Genomic DNA, 15,912 nt, shown 5'->3' with positions numbered 1-15,912 from the left:
ACTAAGTTAACCCCTGCTACAATTAACTAATTATATTTTAAATGAGGTCCAGAATCTTTTGCTGTAGTGGAATTTTAGAGCAATCAGTATTGCTCAAAGAACTGCCAAGGCACCTAATAATACAAAAGAAACATTTTTAATTCAAACTATAATTATGCCTTTGTCTCAATTCACAAAGTACAAAGGTGGTATTTCTTCTTTTCTTATGGCTAAGTTTGAGGGAGTAATGTGGAATATGCCTGCCATGTCTTTTTCCTGCCCAGATCACTTCTGTTTTTTTCTCCGGATGGGTATGGTTGTCTAATCCATTTCAATTATCAATGAGAAGCACCATGTACTACAAGCCAGAAATGGTCACTGACACACACTCTAGTAAAGATTTTTTTAAAAGTAAGGAACTCTAGGGAATTCCCTGGCTGTCCAGTGCTTAGGACTCCGTGCTTTCACTGCGTAGGGTACGGGTTCAATCCCTGGTCAAGGAACTAAGTAAGATCCCACAAGCCAGGCAGCCAAAAGAAAAAAAAAAGGAACGCTAATTAAAAGTGCAAACACTAGGAGCAAAAGGTATTTGAAGTATCCATAGTAGATAACTTTGTTTTATTTTAAAGAACACTGCATTACCTCTAGGAAGAGTTGTAAAGTGGAGCTTAGCAATACTTCTCTCATTAAACACTGTTACCACTTTATTTGCTTTGGGGGAAAACATGGACTTGCTAGTGGAATGTACAATTTAAATACCATGATCCATCTATCAGATGACCAAAATATAAACCATAAGTAAGTATGGTGGAGTGGAAATCACCGAATTTCTTGGGGTCTTAACTATACAACTAGGAAGGTAATTATACTTGCCTGTCAACTTTATATATATGTGAAGCAGATCAACCTGTCCACTGCTATATATTTGCTATTATTTTCTGTAAATGAGGTAATATTCATGAAATTTAATGCAAATTGAATGACTAGTCTAGTCCCTAGAAAAAGTTATTTCATTTATAGGTTAGACAGAATATGAATTAATTATAAAATAAATTATTGTGCCACCTAATGGCAATGTCTTTTGGTCAAAATATGTTTCATATTTGTTGGGCTACCTAAGCCCAACAAACCCATCTGATATGATTAGTACACAAATCAAGAAACAAGGATTTATACTGATGAAAATACAGAATAGTAATGACCATCTCTACTGTAAAACAAGGTGGTGCTCTTCTGAAATATTTAAATGTCCTACAATCTAAAGAATAAGTGGTACTGTGGATATACACATAAAGAATTGATTTCATTGGTTGGAAACTCAGTAGAATACATGAAATAACGACTTACTCTTGGCAAGAGAATATTGAGGACTTGCAGATGGCATCTGTTTATGTAATCCAGAAGTCCCCTGTTCAAGCTTTTCAGTAGATACAGAATGTCTGTTGGCTGAGAAAAGGTATAAGATTTACTGTACTCATATTTAAAAAAGCATCACTAGCTGAAACAAAACGAGTTCATGATGTACTTCTATGGAGCATAAACGTGTATTAATTAGGTACACAATGCTGTCAGTCATTCCTTACAAACTATATAAATTTAACTTACATTTTATGCAACTGTATAGAATTATGTCCACACATAGGAAAAATTTACAGTACATCAATATTAAACAGGACTATTTTTAAAATACGCACTGGATAAAGCCGTGTAAAGCTTATCAATTATTATTCATTTTTACACTGATTACAAGTTTAAATGGTAAGAATTTGGATATAGTAGATAAAATAAAATTACTATAAAATTTCACCTGGTTCTTTGGCGATCTCATATAACACAAATTTAAACGCATGCCAAAGAGTAAGTACATGGCAGTGTTTTCACCTAGGATACAAAGCTCAAAACTTTTTGTACTAAATGCAACCTTATACCAGTAGCCAATATTTACATGTGAAAATGAATGAACTTAAAGTTTAGCAGTTGTATTAATTACCAGTTTTATTCTGAGAGTTTACTGTTATAGAGCCTTCCCATGACCATCTTTTTTGATGATCAATACGGCTGCTCCGTTCCAGTGTACGATGAAGGACAGCTTTGAATCTCTCCTATTTAAAACAAATGCCAACAAATTTTTACATATGCATTATATTGGTTAGTATAATTTTGATCTGTCGGTTATAAAATACCCCCACTACCAAATTTTTCAATCAGGCAAATTTTTTTTTAATAAAAGATAGAACTGGAAACATCTCAGGTAAAAAGTTAGAGTTCAATACATCTCAGGTATCAATCCACGTTCTCCCGAATAACTAGGTTTTAATCTTATGGACATGAATCGAGGAGCTGACTGTGCTTCCCTCTTTGCTTATATCATTGGGAAATTTAGAACCAAACGGGTAGCCTATTCTAGCAACTATACAAAGACTGAGTGGTACACTTTGGTGTATGCTAATCATACCTTATGTTTTATTATTTTCCTACTTTAATTTCCCCCTCTGCTCGATTCCCTCAACCACTTATTTTCTCATCTGGTGGTGGTATGTCTTTTTTAAAATATACCTTAAATTCTTTGTAGAATGAGGCAGGAAAAACAAATCAACTAATACACATATGTGATATCTATGCCAGATCATCTGTTATACCCACATTTGTAACATCTTAAATTCTGGTGTTAACTAATCAAATTTTTAAAAAGAGATGTGTTTGTCTTGACCTCAGCTTCAATTTGAACTGGGCAGGATAACAGCTCTACAAATGTAAATGCTACACCGTGGCGAAACAAGGCCACTGCTGGAAATGAGAGGCAGTTTTCTTTTCTCAGCTATTCCTCATCCTGTGCTGTAACATACCATGGACTACACTCAGGTAAGCAAATCAACTCAGGGCCAGAAGGTTTCCTATTCTTCCCTGACAACAATCGTTTCATAGCAACATCATCCTTATGATGTTCCCACCATTTCTCTGAGGCCAAATAGGGTAAACACACTAGGAAAACAGAAAGTCACCCTTATCCTGAGGAGAAAAGCAACTGCAATTCTTAAAATAAAACTTATCTAATGGCAATATTTTAAAATCACATTTTCCAACAGAAAGTAAGTTGTTCTAAATTACTTAGACACCCAAAAAGTATAATAAAGACTAAAAACAGAGAATATTCTTGTATTACTAAAACATCTCTGATTCCTAAGCATTCTAAGCTGCTGTTTCTAGGTGTGCTGACCCTCTGTGCTCTCGAATGAATCGTTTTCTCTCTTTTCCTCCGTGCAGCCTCCTCACAGTGTCAAACGGTCCCTGCTATGTCTAGGACTCCCCCATGCTGGCTCTCTGGGGTCGGTTCTCTTTTGCCCTTTCTCCCTGTCTTCAAGCCTCTTCTCCTGCCCTGTCTCTGGCTCCCGCTCTGTCTATAGTATTTTTGTTGCTTCTTCTTTCTCTGTGTTCTCTCTCTCAGGTTCCTCTTTCTTTAAGATGGTCTTTTTTTCTCACAGTCCCCGGGACTCTCTCTCCTCCAGGGAACCTCTCCGACTCTGCACACAGTTTTCTATTTTACTTTCTTTGGTTCTCTCTTTACCTAATTCAGTCTCTCTGGCCTTCACTCTATTTACCACAGAGAAGTAAATTAAGGAGATGTTTCACAGAGGAAGCCAGAGAGTGACACAAGTTCTGAATGAGAATTCATTAAATACTGGAATGTGCTGGAAAAAAAAAAGACAGAGAAAGTGCTAGTGGACCATGGACAGGGAAGAAACAGCACAGGAATAGTCCTAGAACAAGGAAGATTCGCCAATGGGGGTAAGGGCTGGGGGGTGAGGCATTTCCAAGAGCCAACTGTGTGCAAAAATTAGGAGGAAAAGCGAGCACCACAGAGAAAGACGCAGAGAAGGGGGCTCTTAGAGAGAAATGAAACCAAAGAGAAAAGGAGAGAAAAAAACATTTAAAAATTGGAGCAACAGGGCTTCCCTGGTGGCGCAGTGGTTGAGAATCCGCCTGCCGATGCAGGGGATGCGGGTTCGTGCCCCGGTCCGGGAGGATCCCACGTGCCGCGGAGCGGCTGGGCCCGTGAGCCGTGGCCGCTGAGCCTGCGCGTCCGGAGCCTGTGCTCCGCAACGGGAGAGGCCACAGCAGTGAGAGGCCCGCGTACCGCAAAAAAAAAAAAAATTGGAGCAACAGAAAAAAAGAGAGGGAGATAAAAACCCCACATATTGAGAGAGGCAGAAACTCTAAAGATGGGGAAAGAAAAGAGGGAGAAGCTGAGACAAAGAAAGCAGAAAGAAAAGGGAGGTGCCCCGGGCAGAAAAAGGCCAGAGTCAGTCAGACAGAGAGCCGAAGACAGACCAAGACTCACTCAGGGACACTTGAGAGTCACCGGAACAAAGAAAAGAGAGAATGACAGCGAGGAACAAGCCAGGACATGTGTACTCAGAAGGAGCCAAGGACACTCCAAGTAGAGCTGTGGAACAGCCTACAGGAGAAAAACTTGGTGCCAGAGAGAATCATACAGATTGAGACAGGCAGCCAGATGCCCACACAACAGTCAAAGACAAACTGAATGAAGAGGGACAGAGGGAGAAAGAGAGGGCACAACAGAGGCAGTGACTCATACCAACAGAGTGCCAAAGACACCAAAACAGAGTCCAGACAGGAAAAGAGAGAGCGGGGCTACAAAACAACAGAGAGGAGAAAAAGGAACAAGAAGGGGAGGGGGGAGAGTGCAAAGGAGAGGGAGCCAGGGAACCGCGGGAGAGCGCGAGGCTCTGGCTTGGCTGGGCCTTTGCCACTCACACGGTGGTGAGAAGCAGAGCGGGTCAGGGTCAGACGCCCCCGGGACGGTAGGTAGGTGAACACTAAGCAATGGGACAACACCTTTTGTAGGAGAGAAAGCCGCTTAGAGCAAAGCCCAGGCCGCAGGCACCCTGCAAGTGGACAGGGTTCTCTCCCTGGACGTGCAAGGATCGGATCAGGATGGGGCAAGAGGTGCTAATTTGAAGGAAAGATGAAAGAATTGGGATTGGTTCCAGTAAAAGCAGAGGACTAAGAAAAAAGTACTGCAGAACCAGGCAACACAGTGCATCATCTGATTAACAGGCTAGACAAACACGTACCCTTTCTTCCTGTAACTTTTCGTTCCTCTTTTTCTCTGCAGATATTCTCCGTTGTTCATCCTTTTCTTTCTGTTCCCTCAGCTTTCGCTGCTTTTCTTCCATCTGTTTTTCGTATAGGATCTTAGACTTTCTTTCTTTTTCAAGTAGTTGTGTCTCTTTATTAGCTGAAATATTCCAAATGCAAGGTAAGAGCCAAGAAAATATTTAAGTTTTCCACACATTACAGACAGAGAAGGAAAAAGTTTATATTTTATTATCTTTCTTAAAAATAACATAACCTGTGCTAATGACTAAAGACTTCTTATGTAAGTGAACAGAGATGGCCACAAGAGAATCATTTCCACTGGGTGTTCATTTAACTCCTGAGAACTGAATTGGCTTAGATGACTCTCCTCCTGTCCGAACTAAAATTCCAAATTCAGAAGAAATATTGTCTTTCATGTGATGTTTCTGCTGACTTGAGCTAAAGTCAAACCCCATCAGATTAATATGCTATACATTAAAACAAGACGTGAAAACAACACGTAGCCAGAATATATGTTTTTTCCCTTCTACTAGGAAACTTCTTTTCAAAGCCTCATCTAGACAATGACGTTAAGCGTATGCCACTTTGACCTTCATGGGCTTTAGGCACATTACTGACCAGCATGATGTTTTCCTGCGTTCACATTTCCCCTCACTAAAGCCTGGAGAGCCATCTATGCAGCTGTAAAATACTCCTCTAAAGAGCTACAGGAAGACACAGCTCCTCACCCAAACAAAGACAATTGCTATTTTATCTGAATGAAGTTGAGCACTAGTTTTGCAGCGGATTTACAGGGCCAGATGAGAAAAACACATAGTTGAAAAAGTATTCTCTCAAGGTGTAGAGATATTATTCTTTTAGATCCTAATCGATAACAAGTTACACTTGAAGAGCATAGCAATCAGTGAAAGATACCATATCTATGTTAGGACTATTATCAACTCCACGTTTTGTTTTTTTGGTTTTGGTTTTGGTTTTTGAACCCACCCCGGGCAGTGAAAGCTAACCACTGGACCGCCAGGGAATTCCCTCATTTTTGTTTCTAAGTCATTTTTCTGAAATCCCATTTTGCTTGTTTCTACAAATGTTGAAGAAATTTTCATACCTTAATTTTAAGAAAATTAAAGCTAACAGAAAGTACTAGTTCAAAAATAAAACAATTTGGTCAAATATTTTTCATGGACCTTCTTTATCTCATTTAGTATAAGCTTTTAATCCAATACAACACATACTGTAAAACGTGTAATCTATCATATGAACAGATTAAAAAGTAAGTAAAACCACTTTGGAAATATATAACCTTAACGTAAAATTCATTCATTTTAATTTTTTAAAAAAGTCTAAAATATACCATCATCTTGTCTTTTTTTCTCCTCTCTGCGCTCCTTTGCTAATCTTTGCTTTACATCATTTTTTAGCACAGATCCATCTATTACTAAAAAAAAAAGAAAGAATACAGTTAGACATAGGATATGAAACTTTAAGGATATAACACTTTGACATCTATCAAAACATTCTAGAAATTATACCTGGTTTAAACGCTGATTTTATATTTGAGGGCTGTGATGGAAGAGCGCTAAAGCTACCCTGACTCCGTCTTTCTTCAGCAATGGCATTAGCAGCAGCAACTAAAATACAGGGAGATAAAGGAAAGGGATTTGATATCAAGAATACAAACAGTGGGACTTCCCTGGTGGCGCAGTGGTTAGGAGTCCGCCTGCCAATGCAGGGGACATGGGTTCGAGCCCTGGTCTGGGAGGATCCCACATGCCCCAGAACAAGTGGGCCCATGCGCCACAGCTACTGAGCCTGTGGCTCTAGAGCCCGAGAACCACAACTACTGAGCCCGCGTGCCACAGCTACTGAAGCCCGCGCACCTGGAGCCCGTGCTCTGAGACAGGGGCGGCCACTGCGGTGAGAAGCCCACGCACCACAACGACGCAGCTCGCCACAGCTGGAGAAGGCCCGCGTGCAGCAATGAAGACCCAACAGAACCATAAATTAATTAATTTAAAAAAAAGAATACGAACAGCTAATCCAGGGGTGGCAAAGCACAGCCAATTGTATCTTCAATGATAAAGGACAGAATCTCTTATACACGGCAAAATCATGACAGACTCTAGGTCAGCAAAGACATACTGAGTACCTATGATGTTCAACAATAATTCAACAAAGAACTAACGGTGTTTACCGTAGACATGCCGGCCTACCTGTGCCCACAGAGTTGCCAGCAGAAGCAGCAGCGCGAGCTGGTGGGTGAGTAAGAGCTAATGATCAATAGCTTTGAAAAATGCCTCAGACAGACATTACAGCAAGTACTAGAAAAACTGAGCTGGCAAGGATTTGGAAAAATGTTTCGCCATAAATTGGGGGAATTTAGAAAAGATTTGGAGTTTATGGATCTGAATTTGGAGGCAAAAGTGTCAACGGTGAGAGCCTCAGAGATTGGGCCCAAGATAAGGAGTGTATTTATAAACTACCCAGATCAGGGGCTTCCAACCCTGGCTCCACACGAGTCACCCAAATTGCTTTTTCAAAAAATTAGCAAAGCCTTCCCCTTCCCACCTCCATTCTCTGAGAATGGGGCCCAGGCCTTTGCAGTTGCTAAAAGCCCTATTCTGATGCACAGTGAAGGCGGAAAAAACACTCAAGGAATTGCCAATGTGATGGTATTTTTCTAGGTAGGAAAATGTCAAGCAAATAAATATAGATTATATAATATAAATTTACACATCTTGTGTAAACAGGTAGAAAATGGCAAATAAACTTCAATAAGGGTGAAATATACGAGTATGGGGGCACAATTTGAGGGAAAGTAAGAAAAACTAAAATTCTAAGATGATACAAACACAAGTTCTTGGGGAATTCCCTGAACTCTAACTCCATATACGGCTGTATCTAAAATGCCCCATGGTACCAGGCATCTTCAGCAAGGAGCTGGAGAATAACACTGAAAACTCTTCTACTCTCGTATAAGAGCACAGGAAATATGCCCCGGTGATACTGCATACAATTCTGGGTTCTACATATCAAGAAAAATATAAAACAGTTGTAGATGGGCAACTATAAAATAAGGGAATAGAGGGACTGTGGCTGTACTCAGAATGAATGGACTTTGAGATGTTACTTGCCACTGAGGAAAAATATCTGGGAGCCATTTTATAGAGTAACCTTGAAAGTGATGCCACAATTGTTGCCATAGAGATCGCCATTTCAAAAGGGGAAAAGGATTTTTTTTTCAATCTCAGAGACCTAACAGCTCAGATAATCCATGATCTAGCAATTTGAAGATTAGAGCCTTGTCAGCTTCTTCAGTTATTTAACTAGCATCAATTTTGTGGACCACGATTATCCTCTGAATTTGAGTATTAAGAAAATTAAGAAAATTCTTAACTATTCTCTATAAGTTAACTAAACCATCCTACACACCCCCTCCCTTCCACTCACAACATTTCTATGTGAGCATAGAGAAAACCACTGTTGCTTCTGCACATTCAGTTTTCCTGCTTAAAAATCCTAAGGGAAGTCCGTATTTTGGCATAATTTAATTGGCCATAAGGACAATTTTTCTCAAAATGTACAATTTTACCAGATTTAAGATCTTATTAATCAGAAGTAACCTAAGAAATAGCTGTGGTGGCAATAATGAACCAAATCATATAAAGGTTATTATCAAATCTGATTTTTATTTATTTTTTTAAAATTTTGGCTGTGCCGCACCACTTGCAGGATCTCAGTTCCCTGACCAGGGATTGAACCCGGGCCACAGCAGTGAAAGCACTGAGCCCTAACCACTAGACCGCCAGGGAACTCCCCTCAAATCTTATTTTTAGATCTTTACGTCCAAATTCCTACTGGCAAGAAACACATTCACCAAAAGAACAGGCTTTAAAAATATCCAAACAATGGGAGAAAGCCTTTATGTCTGGACCTAACAAAATGAACATTTTATTCAACTCCATTCAATGAGAGAATTTACTTAATTCACTTTAAAGTAACAGGTGCAATAGAGTACTTCTATAGTTCTTATACTAACTCTAAATCCAAAATTAAAGTTAAAAGTTACCTTTTGCCTGGAGATTACATAAGAAAACATGTACAGTTTATTACTAAAACTGAATTATGAATCTTAATCTGTATTTCCAAAAAATTGCCATAACAAATAATGTATACCACCATTTATGAAGTTGTTTTCATTGGTTATTACCTCATTTAATTCTCATAGCAATCCTATAAAGTGGATATTATTATTTTCTTCATTTTTTTTTTTACAGATGAGAAAACTGAGGCTAAATATAACTTTCCCAGATCACACAGGTAGCAACTGGTAAAGCCAGAACTTAATTGTAGATTAAAAAGCAACTTAACTTTGAAACATTACATAATTATCAAGCACCAGACTGTACAAAACCCACATCAACCTTTATATGACTTAAGTTTAATATTCCCACCTCAGTTACTTCTAAAGTTACTTCTTTTTAAAATATCACAATGAAGGAATTAAGATCTAAATGTATAAAATTTATTCAACAATAAGTAAATGAAATATATGGGCTTTGGTTTAAAACATACTTTGGAAATACAGCAATGGAAATATTTTAAAATAAAACATTTACTGTTTTTTTTTTCTCTAAAGTAAGCACTGTTATACTGTGGCTAAGAAAAGCCTAAGTTTAGAGAAAATGTGCAAAAGACATTACAAAAAGAAAATCATTCTCCATTTTTGTGTTTTTTTTTTTGCCACACCTCGCGGGTTGTGTGATCTTAGTTCCCTGACCAGGGATTGAACCCGGGCCCTCCGCACTGACAGTGCAGAGTCCTAACCCCTGGACCACCATGGAATTCCCCCATTCTCCTTCTATGATGGGAAAACAACAAACTCAATCATCCTAGTCATCTAGCCCAATAAAAACCTCAGAATGAAATGAACCAAAAATAGTTGCCACTAAGATGCCAAAATTAAAGAATGCTTTACACTTGATAGATTTCTAAAAGATGTCATTGAAATTTTGAGGCCCCTTCTGGACATAAAGCATTTTAGGTCACTACTGACTTCAACATAGTGGAATATTTCTGCTTCTCTCCAGAAACCCCACTCCCCCAACACACACACCCCACACACACACACACGCACGCACACGCACACGCGCGCGCACACACACACACACACACACACACCTGTGTCACAAGAGCTCTGCTCCACTAGGGCAAGCTAAATGCAAGAAAGGGAGGAAGAACACTTTTCCATGACAATTAGTTCAAGAATCTTCCTAAAGCTGCACCCAAGCACAATCACCCCCAAATGCTTAATCCCATGAGATGCCAATGATAAATACTCATCCCAGTACTTATTAGCAATTCTGTATCATCTGCCTCAGCTGCTGCTCTTGACATCACTCTCAGTCAGAGTTGGACCTAAAATCTGTAGCCCCACCTCTCCATGACCTTTCTTCTGTACTAATTAGAAACATTAGATCACACAAACTAGTAAACTAGTATTTCTCATTAGGTAGCAAAGGGCGTAGATTGCAAATATATATATATATATATATATATATATATATATATATATATATATATATATATATATATGATTGAAAGGTTTTTAAAAATTATTGTAAGAAGGGCTACGGCTGACTGCTACAGATTAGTGGATACAGGGCTACTCACCATTATTTGGATAATAGAATAAAAAGAAGCAATTGCTACAAAGTCTTATCTTGCTCTCCTGCTGGATGTAGCCCTCAAAGTGTAGGCTGGGGGGTGTCTAGCAGCAGACTCTCTTCCAGCAGCCCAGTCCCTGACCCTTCGCACAGTTGCCGGCCCAGTCCTGGATCCACCCTCATTCAAAGCTGAGCAGTGGGGAGTGCAGATCCATTCCACCCATACCAAGGGTCTCTCTCTTCATGGCCTTATTACAGGGTGCATGTCATTAGGCCGGGGAGAGGGTGATAAAATAATTAGAAAAAAATAGAAAACCAAAGACATGTGCAATCAGGGAACCACAAAAATAAGGCAGATTCAGGGAGCTTTGCCTAAAACAGCAACAAAGTCTACTCACTGTTAATTTGGATAACAGAAAAGAAGCAATTGCCACACAGTGGCAGAATATTTCACTGACTCTTTGTCGCCTTCAGGAAAATGCTGAGACCATGAAGTAAGTTACTTTCTGGTCAAGGTGGTCCTCTGTAAAAGCTTAACATGTGATGTTTTCAATTCCTAATATAAAATGGGCAGCAAAGGAGGTCAACTAGGTTCTCGGTTAAGCCTTTTTTTGCTTAAGTTTTTAGTTTGAAATACTGTGAATTCAAGCAACTGTCCCATATAAAATTTAAAAATACTTTTCAACATTCGGTGTGCAAATACGTTGGGGGGTTATCCAGAAGGCCTGTTAGTTTAAATCAGTGAAATAATTCAATGTCAGAGGACCTTAGGTGTCAATAAGCAATAAAACAATGAATTTACTGCAAACTCTCCCTGTAGGTGAACCATAACAAGCTAGAGACAGAAGAGTTTTTCACGCTATGCAATAATGAAAGTGTTTTTGCTTCTGACGTTATTCTCTGGGGAGTTGATTCAAAGCGTTCTGAAGTAACATAAACCCTCCCAATCGCAGCCGGTCTAATTTTTCAACTGCAAATAAAAACAATCCCTAAGGATTTCAGTAAAATCAGCAAAGCTGTTTTATTCAAGCTCATATAGGAGGAAACTAGCCCGAGAACTAAAAGCAACCTCCCACAAGCAAGAAATACTACCTCGCTCAAGTAGTGAAGCAGTCTCCTGGGCTAAGCAATGCCAAATCCTGCCAAATTTTATAAAATTAACTATTGGGGGGGGGGGGTACTTTTTGGCGATGGGACCAGTTTAAAAGAAAGCACTCTGAAGCGCTGAGTCCCGTTCAGTTCAGCCTAAGGTCTGCAGATGTCCCACGGAAGGTGACATCCTGGCGAAGTCATGTGCTGAGGCAAACCAGGAGGAGCAGGGGACCACGTTTCATCCCAAATTTCAAAGCCAGACTTCCAAGGCCCCCTCCTCACCGGACCTTAACCAGGAGGATGCGGGAGAGACCGGGGTTGCGACCGTAGGAGAGAATGAAAGCGCGAGCGCCCCGAGCCGCGAGGCCGTCCCGGCGCCCGCACCTCCCGGGCAGCGGCGCGTTCGTTCCGGCGGCTGCGAGGGCGTCCGCCTCTCTCCAATGGCAGGCGGGGCTCGGGACCGTCCGCGGGCTACGGGGTGCCAGGCCCCCGCCCTCCCGCCCCAGCAGCTCCCGTTAACTCTCTTGCGCCCCGCCCGCCCGCGGGGGTACGGCCTTTGGCGGTGGCAGCTGGGCCGCCGGGCTTGGGTCGTTGGTGGCGCAGGCCGGCCGTCTCCCCTCCCGCCCGCGTCCCCTCTCGGCGCCCCGTCCCGTCCTAGGGCGCTCCGGCGGGGGTGAGGGGAGCACCCGACGGCGCGCGAGGCGACTCGGGAGTGAAGTTTTCCGGCGCGAGCCGCGCCGCTCCGACAGTCCCCGTGGCCGCGGGAACCCCGCCTCCCGCGCGGGCCCGAGCCCCCCCGGGAGCCGCCGGCTCGCTCACCCATCCGTTCTCGCAGCCCCCTCAGGGATGTGCCACCACCGGCGCGCTCCGCCATCTTCAGAGAAGCCGAGCGGGCAGTCGCCACAGGCGCTGGGACCCCAGTGCGCAGGCTCTGGCGTGGCCGCCGCGGGGGCCGGGTCCGTGGCTCCGGGGGGCGGGAAGGGGCGGGGCCCAAAGGGCCGCCGCGCAAGCCTCGGACAAGCGATTACCGCAGCGCAGCTTTTTGCGCACCACTTAGTGAGCCGCTGGGCGGCGACCACCTGGTGTAAATAAACCGTCTCCAATGTCCCGTGTTCTCCCCGCACCTTCCATCCTGGGTGCCAGCCAATCATCAGCCGGCGTGGCCCTCCACTGTTCCTTTATTCTGTTCATCTCTGTTACCTAGAAACGCAGTAACGTTCTTTCCTTTATTCGTTCACTTAGGGAGCCCTAGTGCCTCCTGCGTGCGCTTACATCAAGAGTTTGCTAGTCTTTGAAACACGACACAGAGGCCCAAGTTGGGTGAAGAGGCCTAGAGAGGGGTTGGGAGAGAGATGGGTTCCTGTGAGGTGCTAGGGGTCCTGATCACGAGTAAAGACTTTAAGTTGTTGAGAATAAATCGTGACACGGTTAGGTCTCAAAGTTGTGTGAATTATCTTAGGGTGTTTGTGGGTCTTTACAGTGAAGGAGAGGACTTATTGGTGTTAATCTCGCCAGATAGATAGATATATAATATTCGTAAATGATTAGTATCCAGAATGCATAAAGATTTTTAAATTACTTAAGAAATAGGCAACCCCCCAAAAGTGAGCAAAAGGCATAAAGATGCCTTTCAGGAAAGAAAACACAAATGGTCAATAAGCATAAGAAAAGATGCTCAAACTCTTAAGCACTCAAGAGAATACAAAAGGAAACCACGGATATCGTGTTACACCTACAGATTTGGCAAAAATTAAAGAGTGGAAAATAAGTGTTGGTTAGGAAATAGTTTAATAGTAGTGGAGAAAAATAATACTGTAAATCAACTATACTTCAATTAAAAAAACACTAGTGGGGGGAAAAAGTTTGGCGTTATATCCCCTGAAGCCCTGCTGCTACATATATACAGATACTAATGCTTTGCATGATACACGTGATGGTAGCTATGATTATTATGACACACATGATTAAGGCACCAGCAAAATACATATACCTACACACAAATTCAGCTTTGATGAATTTATCTGGAACTTCACAAACAGAAAATCTAGAAAAATGCAATATCACCTTTGTAGTTTCTTGCAAAACTGCTGAAAATGTTGACCCCCACTGTTAGATGTTGAACCCATCTAATAATAAGGAAACATTCGCCCAAATCCAAGCTGTGGCATATTCTGCAAAATAACTGACCTGGATGCTTCAAAATGAAAGATTAAAAACAAACATCAGGGAAGTGTTTCAGATCAGAGGAGGCAACAGAGACCAAGTGTAATAATGCATGATCCTTGATTAGAACCTAGATTTAAAAATTTTTTAACAAGGCATTTATTATTGGAACAATTGGGAAAATTCAAATATGAACTGTATACTATATATTATTGTATTAAAGTCAACTTTCTTGGGTGTGAGAATGGTATGTATCGTGGTCATGTAGGAAAATGTCCTTTTTCTCAAGAAGTAACTGCTGGATAAAGCATCATAATGTTCTGAAACTTACTGTCAAGTAGTTCATAGGAGCAAACAGAGCAAATATCACGAAATATTAAAAACTCGTGACTCTAGATGGTTACATAGAGGCTTGTTCTACTCTTCTTTCAACTCTTAACATGGGTTTGAAATTTTTCAAAATAAGTTGGAGAATTTATTTTAAATCTAGAAAGATTGTCTTCAGCTTACTTCTAAACATCACCACTTCGAAAAATAAAACTTGATTTGGCATTACGTATACAGGGAGACACCCTCCATAATCTTAGCAGCATTTAGAACTTCTAAAGGTCTTAATCCTGCCCAGGTGTGTATTGGCGGGGAGGAGTAGCAATAAGAGGTCTACAAGAAAACAAATACAGGAGGCATAGGCTGGGAGCTGGGTGAGTAATTAAAATGGGTCCCATCAACAAGAACCTACTGTATAGCACAGGGAACTCTACTCAGTACTCTGTAATAACCTACATGGGAAAAGAATCTAAAAAAAGGGTAGATATATGCATATGTATAACTGATTCACTTTACTGTACACCTAAAAGTAACACAATAGTGTAAACCAACTATACTCCAATAAAAATTTTTCAAGAAATAAAATAAAATGGGTCCCAAGGGCGCAGAGGGATGAGAAATCACTCATGATTGGGATGATCAGAGAACCCTTGGTGGAAGAATTGGCACTTATTTTGGACCTGAGGACCAAAAGAGAGGTCCGCAGGTGGCTTAGTGAGGCAATGTGCCCATCTGTGGCTAGACTGCACTATTTCTCAAAATAAGATGGAAATCTAGGTTTTAATGTAAAATCTCTTTTTAAACAATGATGACAAAGTTCAAAGTTTTGCAAAACAGGGTGCAGGGCAAATAAAATGATCAGATAGCTAATCAACATTCGACTTTCCCAATTATCTCCTTTTTTATGTTCAAATGAAAATCCGAACAAGGTCCACACATGGCATTAATTGATACGCCTTTTAATCTATAGATAAACCCTTCTTTTCCTCTAACATCTTTGACAGATCACTGTGAAATTTACAACTCGTTCATTCATTCAGTATTGGGGAGAAAGAGACAGGAAAGATCCCCTCAGATGTTTCCTTGGGGCTAGAGCAGCTCCCTAAGGAGCCCCCCACGGGACTGTCTGTACATTTCTCAGAAAAATATTGGAACTGAAGACTGCCAGCTTGGGGAGAGTTAGTCTATTCTGGAGCCAACTCAGTCAGAGATGGGAAAGAACCCAGGAGGCTTGACCCCTCTCTGCCCGTGTTTGGAAAGCCTACGTTCCCCAGTGAGCAAAAAAGAACTGGAATCCTGCTCACTATTTTTTTCCTACTTGGCTATTTTTTCCCTTAAACCTGATACCAGCAGGAAAAATATTCAGAAACCCCACAGTCATCATAGCTCTGGGAAGTGTCACTAAAATATTGAATGCACAGGTAATAAACACCCAGTGGACTTATCAAGTCTAACAAATTTGCATTTAAACTGCCACCATCACAGCTCTGTAGTAAGAGTTTTAAGCTTCCCAGCCTTGAGATGGCTGTTCCTCTCCATCCTTAGCTACCTGTCGGATTCATCCAGC

At 41.3% G+C, this 15,912-nt stretch overlaps 1 protein-coding gene across 10 annotated transcripts in view; it reads right to left on the bottom strand.

The window, feature by feature from the left end:
* The window catches only part of MAP7D3 (MAP7 domain containing 3), a 36,004-nt gene extending 22,997 nt beyond the window's left edge, over window positions 1-13,007 (bottom strand). For all 10 annotated transcript variants that reach the window (XM_067022978.1, XM_067022973.1, XM_067022974.1 and 7 more), the window contains exons 1-6: window positions 12,675-13,007; window positions 6,630-6,728; window positions 6,452-6,535; window positions 5,076-5,239; window positions 1,970-2,081; window positions 1,327-1,425 (exon numbers count right to left, since the gene is read on the bottom strand). In XM_067022978.1, coding sequence (XP_066879079.1) covers window positions 1,327-1,425; window positions 1,970-2,081; window positions 5,076-5,239; window positions 6,452-6,535; window positions 6,630-6,728; window positions 12,675-12,729 — 613 coding nt within the window. In that variant the 5' untranslated portion in view covers window positions 12,730-13,007. The remainder of the gene's footprint in view (window positions 1-1,326; window positions 1,426-1,969; window positions 2,082-5,075; window positions 5,240-6,451; window positions 6,536-6,629; window positions 6,729-12,674) is intronic.
* Window positions 13,008-15,912: the final 2,905 nt, after the last annotated feature.

The sequence above is a fragment of the Kogia breviceps genome, chromosome X, assembly GCF_026419965.1.
Source record: "Kogia breviceps isolate mKogBre1 chromosome X, mKogBre1 haplotype 1, whole genome shotgun sequence".
Lineage (NCBI taxonomy): Eukaryota > Metazoa > Chordata > Mammalia > Artiodactyla > Physeteridae > Kogia > Kogia breviceps.
Note: the sequence above shows the minus strand (reverse complement) of the source record. Positions and strands in the feature narration are given on the sequence as shown.